General features: G+C 54.1%; 8 protein-coding genes across 8 annotated transcripts; 5 read left to right on the top strand and 3 right to left on the bottom strand.

Moving 5' to 3' along the window:
• Positions 1-1,148: 1,148 nt before the first annotated feature.
• A1O7_05040 (nitrogen metabolite repression protein nmrA) lies at positions 1,149-2,377 on the top strand (the record flags this gene model as incomplete). Its single annotated transcript, XM_007759050.1, has 2 exons — positions 1,149-1,792; positions 1,960-2,377. 2 exons carry the CDS (start codon positions 1,149-1,151, stop codon positions 2,375-2,377), a joined length of 1,062 nt encoding a protein of 353 aa, XP_007757240.1.
• A 1,058-nt stretch (positions 2,378-3,435) lies between these two features.
• A1O7_05039 (2,3-bisphosphoglycerate-dependent phosphoglycerate mutase) lies at positions 3,436-4,291 on the top strand (the record flags this gene model as incomplete). Its single annotated transcript, XM_007759049.1, has 2 exons — positions 3,436-3,484; positions 3,621-4,291. 2 exons carry the CDS (start codon positions 3,436-3,438, stop codon positions 4,289-4,291), a joined length of 720 nt encoding a protein of 239 aa, XP_007757239.1.
• Positions 4,292-5,415: 1,124 nt separating this feature from the next.
• A1O7_05038 (uncharacterized protein) lies at positions 5,416-6,724 on the top strand (the record flags this gene model as incomplete). The annotated part of the gene is made up of 2 exons (XM_007759048.1): positions 5,416-5,954; positions 6,004-6,724. The coding sequence occupies 2 exons, from the start codon at positions 5,416-5,418 to the stop codon at positions 6,722-6,724; spliced, it is 1,260 nt and encodes a 419-aa protein (XP_007757238.1).
• A 1,792-nt stretch (positions 6,725-8,516) lies between these two features.
• Positions 8,517-9,572, bottom strand: A1O7_05037 (uncharacterized protein; the record flags this gene model as incomplete). Its single annotated transcript, XM_007759047.1, has 1 exon — positions 8,517-9,572. The coding sequence occupies one exon, from the start codon at positions 9,570-9,572 to the stop codon at positions 8,517-8,519; it is 1,056 nt and encodes a 351-aa protein (XP_007757237.1).
• Positions 9,573-9,850: 278 nt separating this feature from the next.
• A1O7_05036 (uncharacterized protein) lies at positions 9,851-10,752 on the bottom strand (the record flags this gene model as incomplete). The annotated part of the gene is made up of 2 exons (XM_007759046.1): positions 9,851-10,374; positions 10,431-10,752. The coding sequence occupies 2 exons, from the start codon at positions 10,750-10,752 to the stop codon at positions 9,851-9,853; spliced, it is 846 nt and encodes a 281-aa protein (XP_007757236.1).
• Positions 10,753-14,269: 3,517 nt separating this feature from the next.
• Positions 14,270-15,058, top strand: A1O7_05035 (uncharacterized protein; the record flags this gene model as incomplete). Its single annotated transcript, XM_007759045.1, has 1 exon — positions 14,270-15,058. The coding sequence occupies one exon, from the start codon at positions 14,270-14,272 to the stop codon at positions 15,056-15,058; it is 789 nt and encodes a 262-aa protein (XP_007757235.1).
• A 2,204-nt stretch (positions 15,059-17,262) lies between these two features.
• A1O7_05034 (uncharacterized protein) lies at positions 17,263-18,893 on the top strand (the record flags this gene model as incomplete). Its single annotated transcript, XM_007759044.1, has 4 exons — positions 17,263-17,410; positions 17,467-17,934; positions 17,988-18,062; positions 18,118-18,893. 4 exons carry the CDS (start codon positions 17,263-17,265, stop codon positions 18,891-18,893), a joined length of 1,467 nt encoding a protein of 488 aa, XP_007757234.1.
• A 944-nt stretch (positions 18,894-19,837) lies between these two features.
• On the bottom strand, positions 19,838-20,980 carry A1O7_05033 (uncharacterized protein; the record flags this gene model as incomplete). Its single annotated transcript, XM_007759043.1, has 4 exons — positions 19,838-19,968; positions 20,046-20,336; positions 20,390-20,673; positions 20,769-20,980. 4 exons carry the CDS (start codon positions 20,978-20,980, stop codon positions 19,838-19,840), a joined length of 918 nt encoding a protein of 305 aa, XP_007757233.1.
• Between the last annotated feature and the right edge of the window lie 1,201 nt (positions 20,981-22,181).

Below are 22,181 nucleotides of genomic sequence, written 5' to 3'. Positions count from 1 at the left end.
GGATTTGTGGACCATACCGCAGGCTAAAACGCCCCTAGCCTGCCATGCAAGATCATCAGATGTTTAGCTCGGTGTGCGTCCACCCCTCGTGGCATTATGGGACGAGTTTCAATGCATCTTCCACGGCCAAAATCGTCAAGTTACGAGCAAGTCGCCCGTACGAATGGGCGACACGTCATTTTTCGAGGACCTCTGCCAACAGCACCATGGCATGATAGGCAGGGGAAAGTTCAGCGCAATGGGGCCGCGGAGGTGCCCGGAGTGAGGATTGACGACGCCCAGCTTTGGTACCCACCACAGCCAAATTATCTCGTCACCGACATCTCAGTGGGACTACTGCGTATGCACCCGGACCACCTGGCCGGCCCCTAAGCGATCGTGGCCGTGAGACACTTATGCCGTTCCCGATGGCCTTGGCCCAGAGTTAACTACACGAGCCAGGGAGCCGGCTGACCCTGCTGGCGCTGGTTGCCACTCTCCCCGCCTTTTCAATAGACCTGGTCTTCCCCCGCATTTGATTTGGCGGCGTGTGCCTGACATAGCCATGGAGGGAGCGCAATTCGGCTGGCAACCGTCATTGCCTCCTGTCTCTCTGGTCTTACCCCCTCAGCAAATCCAGGCGGCTTCGACGTTGACGGATTCGGGATATGATTCCTCAACGGCGCATCAGACACACAGGAAGCGTTTTGAAATGTCGTGCTCAACATGGGCCCGGACACCCGCTACTACCTTTGTCCCCGGTTACGTAAAGGATAAGCTGCATCAGGTTTGGCGGTGATAGACCTTTTTTCACACACAGTCGCACAATTTCGCTCAGGCCAATGGTCCTCGAATGTGCAGACCGGACTGGCGCACGGAGTCCCAGTGACTGACTCTCTTGCCCAATACGGCGGTATGGCCATTCTCATGATTCCTTCCCACTGTGTGGGAAACTTACAATGTGGTCGCTCCTTCTCTTCTGTCTTTCTATTCATTCTCCGGGCCGCTGCAAGGATCATCAAATCCGTGGATTTTAGCTGCTGTTCACTTCTTTTGCGCAATTTACTATATCGCGTTTTTGTCCTCGGGCGATATACCAAGTCTGTCTTTCCCGTCCCATTCTCAGCCGCAGGCCTCTGGCTCTCACGGCACGAGGCATAGACTGCCACATGCCAAACAAGAGCAAGACTATCGCCCTCGTCAACGGTACTGGTCGTCAAGCGGCGTCGGTCATCCGAGCAGTGGCGGCTCTGGGTTATGCCGTCCGGGCGCAAGTCCACTCGTTGCAAGGGTTGGTCGCTGAGGAGCTCTCCGAGTTCCCCAATGTCGCCCTGTTCGAGGGGCCATTGTTGAACAACCAGGTCCTTATCGACACCATATTCGAGGGCGCACAGATAGCGTTCATCAACACCAATCCCCTCGGCGGCGATGAGATCAAAATCGGCAAGGCTCTAGCCAATGCGGCCAAGAAGCGGAACATCCATCATTTCATCTACAGCAGCATGCCCGACCATTCCATACACAACCCACACTGGCCGGCTCTGCCGCAATGGGCTTGCAAGTTCACAGTCGAAAACTACATCCGGCAGCTTGGCCTCCCGTCAACCTTTGTCTACGCGGGAATCTACAACAACAACTTCACGAGCTTACCGTATCCTCTGTTCTGCATGGACTTCAAGGACAATGGAAGGCTAGAATGGCGCGCACCTTTTCATCCAGATACCAAACTACCTTGGCTAGACGCAGAACACGACGTTGGGCCGGCAGTGTTGCAGATTTTCAAGGATGGCCCGAGCAAGTGGAATGGACATAGGTATGTTTGCACTGCGTCCTTTGTCCCATTTTACAGAGTTTTCCGTCCTGGGTTCTTCACCACGAGCCAACAAATGAAAGCGCGTTGAAAATTGGCGGTCGATCATGACCGTTTCAGGTGCCACGAGAGCTTGAAGGAGATTTAGATCTGACACTCCGCATTACTAGGATCGCCTTAGCATTTGAGTTGCTCACGCCTATCCAAGTTTGTCAAGCCTTTGAAAAGGCTCTGGAACGGCCGTGCAAATACGTCTTCGACAAACACATTGAGGTCAAGGTCCCTGTTCCCAATGGTTATCGCGAACAGCTCGCCGGCATCGAAATCCTGTTCGGACAATACAATGCGCCTTACTTCCCCGGGCCGGATTTCGACTACGATACCCGCCGCAAGGGCAGCAATGAGACGATCACGCCGGGCAGAAACAGCAGCGAGGGGCGTAAAGCCAAAGCCGGCAAATTGACGGACGAGGCTCGGTCTCTTTGGCCGGCGTATCGGCCGATTTACGAGTACGCCAAGGAGGCTTTCATCGTCGAGGAGGAAGCGAACGGGAAGACTTGGATGATTGATAAAAGTGTGAGCACTTGACGAGTTTGGATCTTCGTTCGTGTGTCTGGCAACGACCTTTACGATATTCGGCGGATTTCTGGGCTGTAAAGTAATTTATGACGGAACAAGCATAGCATGTGTCGCATTGTCTGGGTTACGGGTTACGAAACCGGGATCGCAAGGGCGTATCGCATTGAGCATTGGCCGAACAGGACGACAGCGACCTTGGGCGATGAACTTGCGGCCTTTGGCTATCTCATTCTCTGTTTGTCCCAGAGTCGCCGGATCCAGCAACGTAGTGAGAGTTTCGAGCGCTACCAAATGAAAGACGTGCCATCGCCACGCGACGGAGTAGATGGTCCCTCTCGAGCTCTCTGTGAGCATGATTCTTTCATTACTCGGTTCTCGGCTCCTCAATCGCTTGGTTCGACCTCTCGGGCGATTTCTGCTGGATCTGTTACTAAGTATTACTAAAGTGGGTTGGAAGCCCTATGGCTGCTGGACGAATGGAGCCCACAATGATGCAGTAGAACATGGAGTGGATGGTATATGGATTCGCGCCAAGTGCAGCATCTCGTAATAAATTCCTTCTTCCCTGTAGAACAGTCGGCGGAGAGCCACTTATTTTCCTATAAGCACTCTACGCAGCGAGATGAGTTCTCGACCAAATGTTCCTGACCCGAAGCAGGTTGACTCCATTGAAACAAAAGCACTTCAAAGCCGCGCTCTGTACACCCAGAACACAAGCTCACCATGCCAACAGCTTCGATAGCCGACGTCATGATCTAGTATGAGGGCATGGATGAGGCTGGTTATGCTTGCAAAGATACACAGCACGGGTTGTGGTAGGTACCTGTCTAATTGAGCGCCTGCTGGCGTGGACTGTTGATGACTCAGCGTGGGTTTCGAATATTGGCTTCAGTCTCCATTTTCTTTTCATCTCAACATGATCACTCATGCGAGAGTGAGCATACCTCTTGCTGCGGGCTTCCTGACGTTTGTCAACTTCTTCATTGCATTGTTACTGGCCTGAGTATCAAGCAGCTACCATTGCTTCTGTGTTGGGCCTGCTATCTTGACGGGTCCATCAGACAAACATGTCAGACAAAGATGCGGCCACACCTCGATTGTTCCTGATACGCCACGGTAAGATTTTCATGCACCCCAGGTCATTCGGAATTCTCTGGACTTGGAACCAGCTGTCGCTGCCTTCTCCTAAAGAGTCGTTGCTGTCGTTGCTGGCACCCTGTCTTTTCAACTTACACAAGCCACTCCTCCCTAGGCGAAACGGAATGGTCCCGTAACGGCCGCTACACCGGAATCAGTGACATCCCTCTCCTACCCGAAGGCGAAGAGAAAATCCGCCAAACAGCCTCGGTTGTCTTCGGTGGTGGACGGTTGATCGACCCCAGCAAGCTCACATCGATCATCTGCAGTCCTAGAAAACGCGCACGACGAACACTCGAAATCCTACTAGAGCAGATCCAAGACTCTGCCACTAGGAGAACGCTCGAAAGTAAACTGAATGTCACCGAGGAGATTGCAGAATGGGGTTACGGCGACTACGAGGGCCTCTATACCCATCAGATTCAAGAACTCCGCAGGTCGAGAGGTCTCGACACCGACCGAGCGTGGGATATTTGGCGAGACGGATGTGAAGGGGACGGAGGAGAGTCAGCGGCACAGGTGCAAGAACGCCTCGACGCGGTGATTTCGCAAATTACGTCTGTCCACAAGCAAGCATTGGAAACAGGCGATCCGGAAAGGGATGTCCTCGTAGTTGCACATGGTCACATACTGAGAGCATTCGTCAAGAGGTGGTTACAATTTGAAATGGGCGCAAGGCTGGAGTTGATGCTGGAGCCGGGAGGGGTGTGTGGGTTGAGCTACGCGCATGGGCACATTGAGCAGAGGGCGGTCCTCGTCGGCATGAGCTTCCCGGGCTCGACCTGACCCGTACACGAAGTCGCTGGGACGATATAAGAATGCTGGTCGCACCGCGCATGGCACCGCCCGCACTTCTGATCTCTTATCAGGCGAGAAAACGAGGAGCTAAGTATTCCGTCCTAACCTTGCACCCCTCCTCCCTTCCCCCAGCGTGGCACCGGCATGCACCTGCTCCGTACATTAACGCGCCTAGCTCGACATGACGTACTAGCTGCCATGTAAGGCCTAGCGCATCGCTTATCGAAGCTTCGTTACTGGCCGACCATTTTTCTCTTTCTCTCGCTTGTGCCTGTCGCGTGCGTCTTCGGTTTCTGTTTGTCAGTCAACGCCGAAGCAAGCAGAAGCCAGCAACTCGTTCCTGAACGCCGAGCTGCTCATGCCGCGGAGACTCCGGCGGCCTCTTCCTGCCCTTAACGATGTCTCAGCTCAGCCTCGTGCTGCAACAACACTGCAAAAACAAGATATCCTCTCAGCTTAGCGAGACGACAGCTCGCATCAAATGTCGCTCTCTTTGCTGCCTGCATTATCTCGCAACGGGGCCGCATTATGCCTCGATGGGCATAGCCAGCTTCTAATCGCTGTCGAACCTGCGCAAAGATAACGAGATGGCGCTAACGTGACGTTCACCATGCTGCTAAGACCGCATTTGCTCCCATCCAGAACCAGGCCGTCGACGCTCATTCAATTCAAATACACGTCGCCACAGAGATAACACCCGCTATCCACATGGACAAGCTCCAGGTAGCCAGTTGCTTGGTCTTCCCCACGAAGCTTCAGCGCAGGGTACGGAGTACAGCTTCCACCTACGAGATACGCAGCCTGATGCTGCAGCTCATCATCACTACCATCAATCCACATGGCTCTGGTGGACTTGATAGGGTCTTTCCATTTAGGACTTACCTAAACGAGCAGCTTGTACGTGGTACTCCACGAGGCTAGCGAAGATGCTGCAGTGATGGTCGTGAAGCTCCCGAGCTCTATGAGAGCTAGAAGCTTTGCCCCTGCTCAAAAGGTAGGAACTGCCCTTGCTCGAGTTGGTGTTCCTGCGTCCGTTTCGTCTGCTTGCTTGCGTGGTCGTGCGTGGAGCAAAAGTCTTGTGCACTTCGGGTGGTATTGCATCTACAGCCACCATGCGTGTCTCGTGCGCAGTGAACTTTCTCTTCCTTGCAGCAACAAATCTGGTATCATTCACATGGGGAAATCCAGTGGAGGCACGGAGCGATGTCCTCAAGCGCGCCGCCCCCATCTCCCCCAAGGTGGTCATAATCAGCATGTTTGCTCCAGAGGCAGAGGTGTGGTATGGCAAGAAGTACCATCTTCTCGCGCTGAATATCACTGTGCCCGGTCTATCACCGCTCTTCCCCGAAGTGCACTGCACGGCCAGTGGTAACGTCTGCCAGGTCATCACCGGCGAGTCCGAGATCAATGCAGCCTCGACCATCACGGCCTTTGTGCAAAGCCCCGAATTCAACCTCACCAAGTCCTACTTCCTGGTGGCCGGCATTGCTGGCGTCAACCCCGAAGTCGCGACCCTCGGGTCTGTGACGTTTGCCAAATATGCGGTTCAGGTGGCCCTGCAGTATGAGTTCGACATGAGAGATGTGCCCGACAACTTTACAACAGGATACATCCCATTTGGCGTGACAGCGCCGGACGATTACCCGCAAACGTGAGTGCTCCCCGAGCTTTCCGCGTAGCAACCCTAACACCACGAACAGGATCTACGGCACCGAAGTCTTCGAAGTCAACGAAGCCCTCCGCGACGTGGCCATCAGCTTCGCCTCTGGCGTCAAACTCAACGACTCCCAAGCCTCCATAGCCTACCGCGCCAAGTACTCCGCTGCATCCGCCTACGCCGCCGGAGCGGAAGGTCCCTCGGTGCTGGGCTGTGACGTCGCGACCTCGGACGTTTATTTCTCCGGTACGCGCCTGTCCGAAGCCTTCGCAAACACGACCAACATCTGGACCAACGGATCAGGCATATATTGCACGACGGCCCAGGAAGACAACGCCACTCTCGAAGCCATCATGCGTGCCGCGCAGAAGAACCTCACGGAGTTTTCCCGCGTCATCGTCATGCGCACGGCCAGTGACTTTGACCGACCTCCCCCCGGAGTTTCGGAGATCCAGAACCTTCTGTACGTCAACCAAGGTGGTTTCGGACCCGCCATTCAGAACATCTACATTGCTGGTGTGAAGGTCGTGGACGGGATTCTCGATGGCTGGAACAGCACGTTTTCAAAAGGCATCGCGCCGAAGAATTACATTGGCGACATCTTCGGCACGTTGGGCGGGACACCCGATTTCGGACTTCCTAGTGAGTATATCAAAATTGGGAAGAGAGGTGGCCTGGAGGTGGAGATGCAAGGCAATTTGAGGATGAGAAGGGCTGCCGAAGGTGCCAGGCGGGCTGCCGGGGCGAGAGGCATCAGTGGTTAAGACTTGGACTGATACCGCAGAACACGGGTTCCGGCCCAGTCGATGTTTGAATATACATAAGTGACGAACAGGCGCTCGCTTGGCTAGGGTAGTGCAGAATGCAGAATGCAGCGCGCAATGTATAGTGTGATCCATACATTTAATTAGATCTTATACTCGTATCTACATCTATAAGATTAGATGCCTCGCCTAGCAACTATCGTCGGTGATCTTTATCGAGCTGCAGTAAGGAACGCGGCTCCCTGCACTCCGGCCAAGCGGGGACCTGGAAGTTTCGAGCCGAGCGAGGCAGAACCGGCCGGAAATAAAAGAGTCCCATCTCATACGGACTGTCTGGAGTAGGAGTGCGTCAAGGATACCCGTATTCCCCGTCCATGAAGACCCGGTATTTTCCCATTGTGTGTTCATGATATAGGCTATCCATACTCCGTAGTATGTTATATATATATGTTACCTAGGTACGGAGTACATAGATAGATTATGTCTATACCCACTAATTAATATGTTTGTACACAATCAGCGTCAATCGACTCGAACGTATCGCTCGCCCATGGCGCGACATACTGTAGCTTGACTATCGACTCGCGTCTCCCGAACTCTGACACTACCTGCACCGCATGTTTGATGCCGTGTTTAGTGGGGGAATAGGGACAGTCGATCTTCATCTACAAGTTGAGTTTGCAGCCCGAAGGGACATGCATGGCGGGATGGCTCAGCGCGGTCCTGCTTTAGCTACCGGGTTGGGATGGATGCGGTCCTGGTGCTGGTACATGTAGTGGTACTGGGAAAGGTACGAGTAGAAGTTCCGTCGTCCACAGACTCATCCTTTTAGTCGGTGAACTGGTCGTGGCGAGAAGAACCGACAGCACCATACATTCTCATCAAGAGCACGCTGCTGGTCGGCCCCCGTCGGAGAAGCGCACGAAGCCATACAGTAAACCACGAGACATGCTGGAAAGAGGATGGGTCATGGTCCTTGCCGACTTGTAGGAGGAGAAGCGGCGCGGCTCCTGAAGAGCGAGACCTGAACGTCCTTGTTGACTTCGGGACCAAGGTCGCTGATGAAGATAAGAGTATGCGGATCCACGAGCGCCGCACCGTACGCCAAGACCTCCGCCATAAGCGCAGTTGGGTCTTGAACGGACGGCGCGGGATCTGGCATAGGTTTGGCCGCTGAGTTGGAGAGCATTTGGCGGTAGCCTGAGAGGAGGAGAAGTCGAGGATATACAAGGGCTGTGCTTGCTCATGCTCATGCTGTGGCGTGTGTTGGGTTGTGCTTGGAAAACCCGGGTGAGACATCAGGCGGTTCAGGACGGTGCCAACGAGAAGAGAAGACCAGGCCATAGGAGCTCAGACCAGATCAGTCCAGCCGTGCTCGACAGTAAACCGCCCGAGATCCGTTCAAGCCATTCAGCCCCGACCATTGGATCCAGGACTATTTTCTTGATAAGATCGTCTGCTAGGGATCAGCTCACAACGTCTCGCATAGCGCCGCATAGCGTGGCGTGGCGTAGCATAGCACGGGCAATCACGGCCAATGCCTAACTCAAAGTTCCAAGTTCTGCCATTCCATCTCAGACTAGAAGCCGAGTTTGGCTTGACTTGTCGATCGCTCGGGATCAGCTCACAACTTCTCGCATAGCAGATCATAGCGTAGCATGTCAGACCACGGGCATTCACGACTCCCAACCCGAGTCCCCATTCTGCCAGTCCAACTCAGCCTCAAACTCGGTCTGGTCCCCTCCCGCTCCACTTGTCGGGCGTTCATTCGTTCAATCCTTTGGTTGACAGCTCATTTCTTCCACCTGCCCTTCCCTCCTCGCGCTTTGGTGCTGCCTCCTCCCTGTTCATTCTGGTCTTTGACGAAGCCACCCTTGACCAACGCGTCCCGCCCGACCTGATTAATCAGCCTAAACCGATCAGGCCCCAGCTTGACGCCCCCATACCACCGACTCACCACGACCAACACGTTCCACGCATCCATCAACTGCATCAGATGAAGCAGACGGCTACCCGCCGCGGTCTCGCCGTCGTCGTCGGAGTCCTGGATGACGATCTCGGTGGACGTGGCCGTGGATACCACAGACGCCTCCCGACTACTCCTAATCCGCCACGCCGAGATGTTATGCGTCGCTTGTGCGACTTTCTTGTTACTCGCCACGAGATGGGCGAGGGCGTGTTGTGCGTCGTCGAGGGAATGTACAGGGCACGCGCGGGCAATGAACGTGGACTTACTGGCGGTTAGGGCGTCGGATAAGGTCCATTGTGGTGGTGGTGCTGCTACCCCTAGGGATGCAGTGTCAGAGGAATATTGCTGCTGCGAGGTCACGCTGGTCACGGTAGGTTTAGGTTCACCGGCGCGGCCATGCGAGGCGAGCGAAGGTGAGGCGGACCTGTAGTCTTGAGTATATCCCTTGTAAACGGCAGTTTCAGCCGTGCCATGGTGCTGGTCGTCGGTCTCATGATGTTGGTCGTCGGACAGGAGAGGGCCCGCCTCCTCCACGAGGTCAAACAGGCAGACTTGCCCCTCGTTGTATACTCGGCCGAGCACGTCCCGGAGGATGCTTACTGCCACCTCTCCTTGACCTTTTCTTGAGTGGTCGCCTGTAGCCTGCGTGCCCAGGATCTGAGGTGGCACATCGGGGTATTCGGGAGGAAAGGAGATGAGGAAGGAGATGCCTGAGTCTGGGAGGCGGAGGACCGCAGTGGTGTTCGTATCTACGGCCAACGGAGATTGTAGGTTGATGGTGTCGCCGTCGTAGATGGAGGTCAAAGCCTCGATCTCATCACCCAGAGCGCTGTTAGCCAAGGCGACGCCATCATTACCGGTGCCATCATCCAAAGGCATGAGTTACGGACCACGGCGAGAACAACTATCTTAGACGAACTGAGAACATAAGAAAGTGCTCGGTAAAGCTGCCGTGAAGGAGTACCTATTGCGGTATTCTGGCCAATCACATGTCCAGCCTTTCTCAGCCTCGCCTGCCAATATCGTAGAGACACCCTCTGTCCAAAAATACCCCAGGCTCCTAGCTCGAAGACCACAAACAAAGAAGCATCCACATCAACAGGCAAGCCACAGCAGTCATTGCGAAACTAATCTCCCAGCTCAACGAGCGTACCACCTCATACCCCAATGTCCTTATCGCCGATAGCATCCCCCTGTTTATCATTCCCTCCTCCCGTCCTCGACTTTCCCCGCAAATCGGGCCACAGGCCAGGGCGAAAACGGTCCCGAATCGCTTCAGAGGGGTAGTTCACAGGACTCTCGCCCCCAATGAAGATCATAGAATCGTAAATGAAGGCGCCGAAGAGTCCACCCAGAACAGTACTGATCCACGGTCCCCAGATGAACCAATGGTGACCAAGTGTGAAGGGCACACTACCAAATCCAGCCCACCATGTTACGAGTCGCGGACCCAAGTCACGTCCAGGGTTGAGACAAGTACCCGTGTTGTAACTAAATGCCATCTCCAACGCAATCGTCAGCAAACCGAGAACAAACGCCGCCATGCCTGCCCCAGGTGGTGCATTTCCGTCGTCTCCCATCGCCAAGACAGACCCAGCTAGAATGGCGGTCGCCACGAACTCGTTGAAAAACGCTGCGGCCGAGCTAAGGCCGGGCCGTGGTGCTGTCCAGAATGCGGGGCCTGCGAACACCATGTTGAGTTTGGCAACTTTTGCATTAACGCGGGAGGACACTTACCTGCGATGGACATGTTAGATCCGGCAAAGTCGGCAATTGCATCACGATACAGCCCATAGGCAATCCCAGAAGCTGCTATGCTGCCGAGGAGCTGAGCGATAAGGTATTGCCAGAAGTCGTGCCAGGGGAAGCCACGGAACACTGCCAGCACAAGTGAAATCGTTGGGTTCATGTGGGCGCCAGAGATGCCACCAGCGATGTAAATGGCCGTCATGACGCCAAATCCCCATGCGAGGTATGCCATCAACAAGCTAGCGTTGTCGTTCCGAGCAGCGCTCATATGCGTGATGGAACCGCAGAGACCGATTGTCATGAAGACCATCGTGCCCAGGAACTCCGCAAACGGCTTCCGCAACCTGTGCCGGATGGGACCCCATGAATTGAAGAATAGCGGTTCTTGTTGTTGGTGGGCAACCTTCCAACCCGATTGATCGCTATGAGAATTATACGTCTCTGAACTTGATCCGTGGCTACCACGACGCAGATTTTGGCCATGGCCCCCCGATTCTGCCGTGTCTCCTCGAGAGCGTAGCCCAGAATTGGCAGCCGCTCCACCCCTTACGGCATACTCCAGGCCACGGCCAACGATTAGATCTTGCATCCGGTCCGTGGCAAAATCGTTGTCGGGATCAACTGCGGTCCCGCTACTCGGCAACGGCGGCGAGCCCCGTGCCTTGTCATGAGCACTGATGTTTTGGTCCTCAAGCTCCTGCTGCCTATGGCTTGCATCGGTGCTACTCCGAGTTTGGCGCGAAGGTACGAAGGTATGTGGCCCTTGGGCGTCCCTGCCATAGCTTGATGCATTCGCAGTTGTCACTGTGCGAAGAAGGTCATCTGGACGACCAGGTTTCTGTGCATTGCGTGAGGGAGTGACTGTAATCTGTGGGGCAGGCCGTGTACCGGTCGGGTTCGCCGTGTCGTGCGAGGTTTCACGATCTATGCTTGTATCTTCCTTCTGCCGGGACGCCGAACTTCTTCGCATGCCTGTTCTGATCTTGTGGGGGAAAGTTTCGGCAAGGCTGAATATGGGCTCAGGATGTGTCCTGGGGTTCGGGGCATAGTGATAGCGATCATCGCTCCCACGGCTTCCCTGTTGGTGGGTGTCCGATTGTCGGGTGGGACTTCGCGTTGCTAACGGCCCTGCAAGAGAGAATGGTGTTGATAGAGGGGTGCCAGTCGGTCTCAAATGCCTCGGAGGGCCGCGAGTTGAAGCGTTATAAAGACTTGATCGAGCCGAGAATTCGCCAGGGTTGGACATTGCTGACAGATGTGGCTGCTTCTGACGGCAGACCCTTACGTGCCTTGGTGATAGAGAAAGCCGATTGATCCTTAGGACTGGAGGCCCAGCAAGTTGGAGGAAGGAGAGCTCGGGGGAGTTAAAGGTGCAGTCTAAGACAGACGAGTATGAAATGCAGCGGTAGTCAACGCAAAGGAAATTTCTAGCCAACTCACAAGCGAGGTTACAGCGAACCTCCGTCTTCTCCACGACAAGCCCTCTCCGGTGCAGCGACGGAACGTGCCTTCCGCTTTAACGTCAATGGGGAGTCAGGACGGTGAGCAGGATCGGCTGCATGATTTTGGTTGTGGAAGGGCTGTCGCGACCAGAGCGAAAGTCAATGTTATTCGAGATGGAACACCCGACCAAAAGGGGAAGTGATTGGAGATGGAGCAGCAGAACGTCATTTCCATATGACGAAGTGAACCGGCACTGAGCCGGCTGTGGAATCGTCTGGCCATTGACTGGGCATGAGAGTCCTTCATTGGGGGCGGACTGCTAATGCGTCCGCAGACAAACGGCACGAGCGACGGATTCCCATACACAGTACCATAATCAGAGGGATCCCGGTTTTGATCGCGTATGGCAATGGCCGAAGCAACGAAAAATGTGCAAACAAGCAACCCTAGAACAACGAAACAGCTTTCGGATGATTTTCAAGGAGGCCCAGCCAATGGGAGATTATTTCCCCATGATTCGTCTTTGTTTCCCGAACGCGTAAAGTATCTCGGACATTTATGGCAGTGTGGAGAGAGGTCACGAGGGCCAGACTTCAGAGCCAGAGCGCAAAGAGTGAACGATGATCATTAGCTTGACAACGGTCTTGCATAAGGTATGATCGTACATGAAGCTGAAGCTCATGGAGCGGGGAGGCTAGGAATACGTTCTCACACGACTGCCGTGGGAATATGGTGTATTCTACTGTGTGCGTTACCACGGCACCATTAAAAGCCCTTCTCGTAGTCGTGGTGCTTCAGCGCTACCTGGTGATGGATTTCATATGTCGCTCAGAACGAACTTTTGGCGTCATAGGGTAAGAAGAAGATGGACTGCGTTTCGGAAGGGAAGCACGGGAAGCAACTCCATATTCTTGCCAAGCTCTTCTTCTCCGCGTCATTACGGAGTATGTAACTCCCATCGATCAATCTAATCTCGAACTTCATTCAACATTCGCTTAGCATTCAATCTGCGTTCTCTATGTCAACTGCTGACCGTAATGCTGGAGATTGGCTTTGTCCTCTGTTTGCTCAGTGCAATTTTCCCCCTGACCCATCAATATTAAATCACTCCTCCTGAATCTCCTTTCTCTTCTGGTTGATGTCTTTGATCACGGCCACTGCACCCATGGTCTCGGCGATTAAATGGGCGACATGGTGGCCTTTGTCTCCTTAAAGGTCCTTTCCCATTGCATAAGCACCAGCAGCCTTTTTCAGCAGGTGTCTACTGTGGCGTGGGTGACCATGGGAGTGCCGGCGGTGGTGCTGGTGATGATGGTATTGTTCGCCACTGTGATTTCCACCTTCGTGATGATCTTCCTCGCCTTCACTGCTGTCGTCTTCATCGTGGGCCCTTTTCTTCGATAGTATATGGAAAGCTCCCACTGCAACTGTCGCACCAAAAGCAGCTTTCGCATAGTGCTCGCCGGCGTCCTTTTCATTGTCAGCGACGGCTTTGCCGAGCTCGTGGGCTGCATAGACAGAGCCTAGAGCTGCAGCCGCGACTTCGGCATGCGACGACATGGTATGCAATTCGCTTGGATTCGATGGCATGTCGATAACTATGACTTTGACTGTTCTTCGAAAGGCCGACATGGAGTGTTTGCTTATGTTTATTGTTGAAGAAGACAGATCATGGTCAGTGTACGGCCCGCAAACACTTATCTACTGACCCCGGGCCCTACACGTCGGATTAATTTCTGAGGCCACGCGCTGCTCCATCATGCCTTAGGCTGAGCTGGCTTGTTGTGTACGAGGTACAAATACAGGAATCAGCACGAGCAGTCGCTCGGAATTTCGCCTATCAAGCTGGATGCGGCATCCCGAGGCTGGCGCCAAGCAATCAAAACAAGTAAATATGGTGCCATACAAGCATATACGAATGCAACTGTCTCTTTCCACGATCCCAGAAGCAGATCTGCTTCGACAAAACCAGCAGGCGGCCACGCACACATACAGCGGTTAGGAGCTGAAAACCCTTCTTGTCGTCTTAGACTCGTGTCTTCGAGCTTCTTACTTCTTCATTAGATACTAAGGCTTGAGGGTATTGCAATCTTGGTTGACCTCTTCCAGGAATTTTTAGAGTCGGCCATCAATAACCTCGTTTAACGAGTGCTTGGCATGCTATCATGCCACGAGCTTCAACGGGAGCATAACGCTATGTTGAAAATCAAGGTGGAGTGAGAACACCCGGCACATCACGTGGTGCCTGACGATCAGATGTTTCCACATGGATCGAACATCAAGAGATGAAAAGGCAACGCGCAAGCAAGGTAAAAGCAAAAGAAAAGAGTTCGTTGTCCCATCTGTTTTCTCCAAGGTCGAAGTGCAAAGTTTATCCACGAGAAATGGCACCATTGAACCTGAACACGGTCCTGAGACCTCCCCACGTCACATTTGACCTCCCTGGTCCCTACCACCGCCACTCCCTCCGATCAGTCCTGGACTTCTTCACTACCGCCGACCGGGACAATGTCTTCAGCCACAATTCCCACAGCGGCAAACAGCACAGACAACATAGCCACAACCAACTTTCTGGTCATGCCCGGGTCCGCCCATTAATTTTCGACTCTGCACACGTCATCTTCCCGAGCTTTGCCGTCAGAGAAACTACTCAGGCATATTTTCTCGAAGGCGAATTCCCGGGAAACCATGATCCGAGTGATATCAGGATCGGAAGATTAGGGTCACAGGGTATATTGGTTGAGGCGAGGAGTACTGAGGAAGTGGATCTTGCTTGGGAAGGTGGGGGCTCATTTTTCGAAGGCCTCGCACCCCTGAGTTCCGAATTTCCCACGCATGAGGGAAAGGAGAGGCGACTCGAAGAAGGTCGCATCACCAAGGGGAAAGAGAAAAAGTACGGACACAGGAAGGACAGTACCTCAACTCCTACAGATGGGTCTTTCGGGCCAGCATCAACTCAAAGCATCATTTGCACTGCCTTAGCGGAGCCCTTTCTCAATAGGCTCACTGGCCGTGACGCCGCTCGCGATGAGACAACCAGCACGTCTCGCCTCCATTCTCCAGACGAACATCTTTCCGTCTCACCCTACTCTCTGAAAGGCATACCGGCCGCCTTCTCCGCAGTTTCACATTTCTCCGACCGGTTGACTGTAACAGCTCAAAAGCTCGTCTGAAGGATGGGGTGTTGAGGATGATGTTGTCCAAAGCCGATGACGCAAGAAGCGCCCAGAGCTTCGAGATCGAGTATGATGGGTAGGATGGGGAGTGATGGTACCGGATGTCAAGGAGATCTTGATGTTTGAATCTCGATGATTGGTGGATGCAAGTGGGATATTGTATTCTAGGTGCAAGCAATAATGGACGATGGGCAAGAGACATATAGCTACGATTGTAACTTGTGGATGTCAGTGAGGTGGTATGTATTACTACAAGGCTGCAAGGCATGACAAGGCGCATCCCCCCTTAGCACCAGTCACTGGTGAGGGCCTGAGTACCATCGACAACAGGACCTCCCACACGACTGAGCAAGGCTGCACCGGGTGTACTGTGTAATCCTTTCCCGGCACAACTGGGGGTGTCCTACTGCTTTAGTCGGGCGACCGTCGAATGAGACACATATCCGAGTGTGTGCCGGATCATCGAAGGCAGGATCGGTCTCGGATGCGCAGTTGTGCTTAGTTGATCTTCGTATTCCGACGAAAAGGCAAGAGGCCTGAAGGAATATCTACATCATGCTACCACCCAAGTGGCTACCATCCACCTACCCTACGAGTACAAGGGCCTGGCTTATGAAATCAGAATGACCCAGCAATCCGGAGATTCGGAGTGAGATACACAATCCACACGCTCTGGCTGAGTCGTATCCGGATACGACCAAATCGGGCGGTCAACATCGGACTCTTACTTCGTATTCACCGAGTCAAATGCAGCAAACGGACGCTGATCCCTTACCCAGATTGTGTCGCTATGAGACGCGTACTTAATGTATCCAGGCAATGCAGAATCCGTGTCCGGTGCCACCTCTTGTTTCATCAAGTGTGACTTGCTGTGCGATGGTTTGGTCTCGGTAACCCGACTTTGTCGCGGTCGCGATGCAGATGTTCTAACAATGATTGAGAGGGCAGGATTGGGTGGCCAAGGATGCCTCTCGGTGCAGTTTGTCACGATCTTTGGGCTGACTCAGCGTGAGAATCTGCGTCACTGGTGAGGCACCTGTCATGGTGCAGCGCCAATCACGCTAGCTGGGCCTTAGCACCGACCTATGCCCCTGGAAATGACGCCTATTGGGGCATTGTCCGCTTAAATTGCCTAGCCCAAAGGTTTTCCAGTTAAAGCTTGGAGCCTAAGGAAGCATCAGCAGTGCCTGGGCGCGCGCTAAACCGAGAGGCCAACGGCGACGACGAAAGTGGCAGACGCTGGACGGAAAGGGAAAAGTCAAGCTGATAAACCATGGCTGCCGGACTGCGTTTCCCTCCATCCTCGGGCACTGGGCACCTGCAACTTTTCTGCGTCAACTCTGGCAACGTCGACGCTCGATCTGTGGCTGTGAGGCTCACTTTGACCTTCTGCTGTTCGCGTTGGGCGGATTGCTGAGTGGCCATCCCTCACTACTGTCGGCGTGTTGTCTGGCACTCACGGCTGACTCCGTGCCCATTACCCTCGCTCATTGAGAGAGTGCGCCCAACAACACGTTCTCGCTCACTCCGGCTCATTCTGAGCTTGATCACCTGCGACTAGGTTTTGGCCGTCTACCGATATCTACGCGCTGCGTACCTGAAGGAATCGCGCTTCTCGCACCGTTGCGATGGCCTCGTCGCAGCCAGGATCGCGGCGCATCAGCGCGGTTAGCAACAACAACACGGAACCATTCCCCTCCCTGCCCGAGTCGTCCGCAGGTCCTAGCTCTCACAACGACAACACGACGACCACGACAACGACCACCACGGTGCATGGGCCAACCATTACCACAACAATCCACCGCGGAAGGCCCTACACCATCACCTCCACCCAGCCCACGAACCAGATACCTACTTCGATTGTAACCGCGCCTGATAACTCCATCACTACCACCTCCGCCGTTCCGACCACGACGCGGACGACGCTGCTCACTCCCTCGCAAGCAAACAGGACCAGGCCAATTAGCATCAGAAGATTGCCATCAGCAAATCTGCGCGCTGGCTATGAAGAGAATGGTTCAAGTCAGCCACCGAGTCGGTCAGCTTCTGGTCGAGGACGCAGTACTTCCGCGCCTCAACCCCCACACCTCGCGGTCCCCGCGTCGAATAATTTGACGAGACAGAGCACCAGACAATCCATGCTACCTACCGTGTCTGAAAATCCTCAGGCAGCAAGGGACGGGGTTGTGGATCGGGCGACAATGAATGAGAACGTGACAGGCGGTGTCGGCCGAAGGCGCAGTGTCAGTAATACTGCACGGTCCATCATGAGCAGGTTCAGCGATACCTCCAGAGAGCGACAAGGACCCGAATATGAGACAGAGGTTGTTGATCTCCTAGATGTGCTTGGTAAGTCAACAACAACTGGAGTTTCGAGAGAAGCCATACTGATTGGCACATTCCAGATCCTGAGGTTTCGACTTTGACAACCTTGAACAACGTGCAGAACTCGTTGTTCGTGCCAGATCTTGGAAAATGGATCAACAGGAGGCCCACATACAATCTCAGTCGCCGGACGACCCAAACACGGCGGCCAGAGCCTGTCAAAGAGGAAACCGGCATGGCTCCTGTTCAGAGAGGGCTGGCGGGCACAGAAGAGCCCGCTCCGGAGCCGACAGAGGAGGAATTAGCACCCCCAGAAACCATGCAAAGGACTTGGTCATGGCAGCGTAGACCTCAGATCGAACGCACTCACAGCATCACTTCAGTTGTCACAGACTCGCACTATGCCGTGCTCCCACATGGCGTGTCGCTGGACGGATGGAGCGAAGAGGATAAAGAGGCCCTCGATGACCATGTCCGACATATGCTGCACTCGAAACGGTCAAAATTCAAGCAGCGGATGATCGCCTTTGGCAAGTACATCCAAAAACGTAAGCCAGAGGCGCATACACTCAGATCAATCACTTACTAACACTATTCCTAGCACTCGGATTCTTTGTGTTTCTTTACGCGACTTTGATCACGCTCTTTGGTCTGGCTTGGGTCCTCTTCTTGATCGGTAGGCTATTGTCGATCCCAACTGGGGATTATCAGGACTGACATTGTGTACCCAGGTTGGATCTACGTTGGAGACCGAAAAGACTACATCACCGACGTCATTGATAACGTGCTGGTCGCCCTGTTTGCTATCATGGGTGATGGTCTCGCGCCGTTCCGAATGGTGGATACCTACCACATGATCTTCATTGCTCACTATCACCACAAGAGCTGGAGGCTAAGGCGAGAAAGGGCCCTACCGAAGCTCCACGACCATAATGATCTGCCTGAACAGCGGGAAAAGGAAGCCGACCCAGAATCTGCAAAGCCCGAGGACCATGAATTTTCCGTCTTGAACCCCAAACAACAGCAGAAGCTGATCCACCACCAGGCCAAGTTCTCGAAGTCGCATTCTTTCTACAAGCCGCATGAGACGGGAACCCACTACGCGTTCCCTCTTCATCTACTCGTGGCTATTGTCGTACTCCTGGATTGTCATTCGCTTTTCCAGATCGCTCTTGGCACCTGCACCTGGGCCATCGACTATCATACCCGTCCACAAGCTTTGACAGCCACCATTCTGTCGTGCTCTATCACCTGCAACATCACCGCGGGTATACTCATTACTGTAGGAGACCGGAAGACCAGGAAGAAGGACGTTGCGTTGAGGATGCAGAGACAACAGTTGACCCAGACTGCCATCGAAAAGGTGGAGAAGCACAAGAGGGAGCGCGAGCAACAAGCCGAAGAACAAGCACGGCTCACCGACGCGCCCCGCAACTTCGAGGTTATTGACGAGGAAACGACCACGGACTCGAATATCCCAAGTCAATCAAACTCTAGGACTCATTAGTGGCGGTCTTCGGGTTCAACGACTAGGACATTATCAACTAGGCGTGGCGTTGGGGGTTGTTGGCCTTTGAGACTGCAAGTATCCGACACGACCAAGGATCTTATCAAGACCTTGTGAAGACGCGGGAAGAATGTGTACACAGTACTTACTTCCTCACTTGGCAGATTTGACGAATGTGTTTAACGTATTGGCTGTGCCCTAGTCCGTGCATAATGGTATCATCCGTTAGGAAGTGTTCTTGCAGTAGAATGCTAGGTCAGCGACTTCGGCTCTACTCCCCCAGGTGTTCAATCATAAGAGTCCCCATGTCTCCACAGCTCGTGCAGGCCCAATACGCCTCGCATGTTGGAAGAAATCTGCCCTCGGGAAGACCCAATACAGTTCCACGTCAACACGAGCGCACAAGGTCATTCATCTATCTACCAGGTGCAGTCTCCGTCATCGAATCGGGATGTTTCAAATTTTGGTGAACGCGTTTGCCGGCTCTTCGAGATATACAAGCGCTGGTTTGTGGATAGTTGGCACGCTGGGAGTTGGATGGTTCGAGCATTATGGACCCTCTCCTGAACGTGATTCGACATCCATCCACGTTTGGCGGGAGACTTTGCCGGACCGCCAGATATGTGACAAGCCTTCTGGGGCGAAAAGCGAAGCCAACAACTTGTCAAGAATATTTTCCGGGCGCGCCACAATCCTGGTGAGACCGGCGGCCCCGAGCCGACTGTTGCGGCAGGCAATACAGTACAAGGTACGCATGGTATGAAGCGACCATAATGGCACAGCTGGACGAGATCACTGCGCGAGCCCACGCATCATCGAATGGTCATGACCTGGTGTAAGCATTGTCGGCGGCGTCATCTGGCAGCACGGCTTCGCCTGTCCATCTCAAGCCCAAGCATCACCTACATACGCAGTAACCCCGTACACGGACAGTGTGTCGGACCCTACAGTTTCGATGCATCCCTGAACCCGTGAGCGAACGTGGGCGGATTGTCGTCGACATCGCTCTGCAGCCATTTCACCATCCTGCGCGCTGCCCGCCTCGGGCCCAACCCATCCGCGTAACCCATGAAAGCTGGCGTCGTGGTTAGCGTCGAGGCACTGGAAGCCAGAAAAGACGAGACAAAATGAGCGCGGGCTCGTAGAACTCACGCTGCATATGCTTGTACCCCATCATCTCGACAATCCGGGGATGGATGCCATCCAACTTTCTGGGGTCTACAGCCAGTATCTGGCTCTCGATCGGCCGAATATACGGTTGACAGTACTGCACCGTCGCACTCTGTCGGGGCTTGTCGGACACGTTGGCCCCGCCGCCATGCCAGAGCGTGCTGATGAAGTAGACGACGCCTCCCTCGGGACAGAGGGCCGGGATCGTTTCCTCGGGCGTCCCTTGTCGCTTGCTGTCCCATTTATGTGACCCGGGAATGATTCTCGTTGCGCCTGTGCGGACAAGTTAGTGACATGCGCGCCACGTAGGGGGGTTTGTGGCAAACCATTCTCAGCGGTATACTCGTCCAGGGCGACCATGATGGCTGTCCCGAACGGCAGCCTTGGGCGCGGGAACTGGATGTACCCGTCGTCGTGGTGCAAGGACTGCGCCTTCTCGCCCGGGTTGATGCTGATGGTGTGAAACGCCGACAGAAGATAGCCTTGGTCCAGGAAATAGTCGTTCAACGCCAGGACGCGGGGGATGATGACGAACTTGTCAAACACTCGCGACTTGTTGAGTAACGAGTATATGCGGTTGGTGTTGAGGCCTTCGAAGTTGTTGCGGCCGCTGCAGTAGATAGGAAAGAGAGACATTAGCCCGCGTGATACACATGGGACTTCTTGCAACTCGCAGCTTGCCCCTTGGGGATGAAACACACGCACCCCAATGCCCGGCCACCATCCTTCTGGAGCAAGCGGACAATCTCGTCCCTGGCCTCCTTGGCTTCGGCCTTGGAGAAACAATCCGGCAGGATCACGTAGCCGTGTTCCAGAACGTGTTCGATGTCTGCCCGCAAAGTCGGGTCCGAGGGGAGCGGTCGCGGTGGTTTGTCGCACGAGTAGATCTCGAATGAGTCGCTGACGTCGGCGGGCATGGTGTTGGTCTTTGCCTTGCAAAGGTGCTGACGAGGATGGGTTGTGCTGAGGCTGCGCTTATACAGCAAGGACGGTATTCAGGAGCTGCGAGCCAAGTCATCAGTCGTACTGGTGGTACGTCTTTATATTCCGCCCGTGTCATCAATGCGGGCGAGTGAGACGGAGGTAACCACAAGGGATGTCACATACAATGCAAGACAGGCCCTGCTGCATCACATCAAGGGTGGAGAGGGGAAGTGTGGCCGATGTCTGTAGCATGGGCCTCGGTTCACATGGTCCTGTCAAGAGGGCCTCGTATTGTGTGCTCTCCCCATCAACTTGGCCTTCGTTCGAGTACAGTCGAGAGCAGTGGCAACAAGATCATTTGATCCACAACTACTTACCTTGTTTCCGGTCCCTCCATGTCGTCAATCCATGATGCTGCTCACCTCCGCATAGGCGAGGACTGTAATAGCTTACTGCGCGTGCCCAGTTCCGGTGCGACAACCTTCAATCACTCCACTCTCACTTTCTGTTTCAGCCCTTTCGCTTCCCAAAGATCTGCTGTCAGCCACTTTGGCTCGCCCATTGCGGACGACAAGCTGTTCGGTCGACTGTACACGGTAGAAGTAATACCTGAATAACGCCGTCATGGTACTCTGTACAAGCTCAGCCCTCCCAGTTGACAGACCTCTGCACCCGAGTATTGGCCGACCTGACAGCTCCGAAGGGCGTAAGGATGATGTTGCACTGCGAGTTCAGCGCCGATGATTCCACGGACTGCACCACCAGGCGGCCGCATTGCCGCTCCACAGGACATATTATCACCGTACCAGAAGTCCTGGGCGTACCGCTGTCTTTGAGACCAGAGCGGGCCCTTGCCCGGTGTGCGTTGTTCGCTGAACTTCCGGAGTTCATTGGGGCGGCCACTCCGACATGCCTGTCACGAGCGTGGATTGAGAAATCATACTGAAAAACCCGTGTTGCAAGCCGAGTCATAGCAGCCATTTGCGCAAATGTTTCACCAATAGAACGGGAATTCGTGCGCGTGGCCTTTGAGAATCTCGTTGTTTCATCCCATGAATACCATGCACGAGCTTGTATTGACTATTAACGAACAAGGGGAATCCCACTGACTGCACATCCGGCTTTAAGGGATCGAGCGAACATCCATCAGAGTGGTGCCGACACCTGGATCTTCAACGCTCCACCACTTGATCG

Source organism: Cladophialophora yegresii (genome assembly GCF_000585515.1).
Source record: "Cladophialophora yegresii CBS 114405 chromosome Unknown aczIN-supercont1.3, whole genome shotgun sequence".
Classification (NCBI taxonomy): domain Eukaryota; kingdom Fungi; phylum Ascomycota; class Eurotiomycetes; order Chaetothyriales; family Herpotrichiellaceae; genus Cladophialophora; species Cladophialophora yegresii.
The sequence above is the reverse complement of the archived record's forward strand: the minus strand, read 5'-3'. Positions and strand labels throughout refer to the sequence as shown.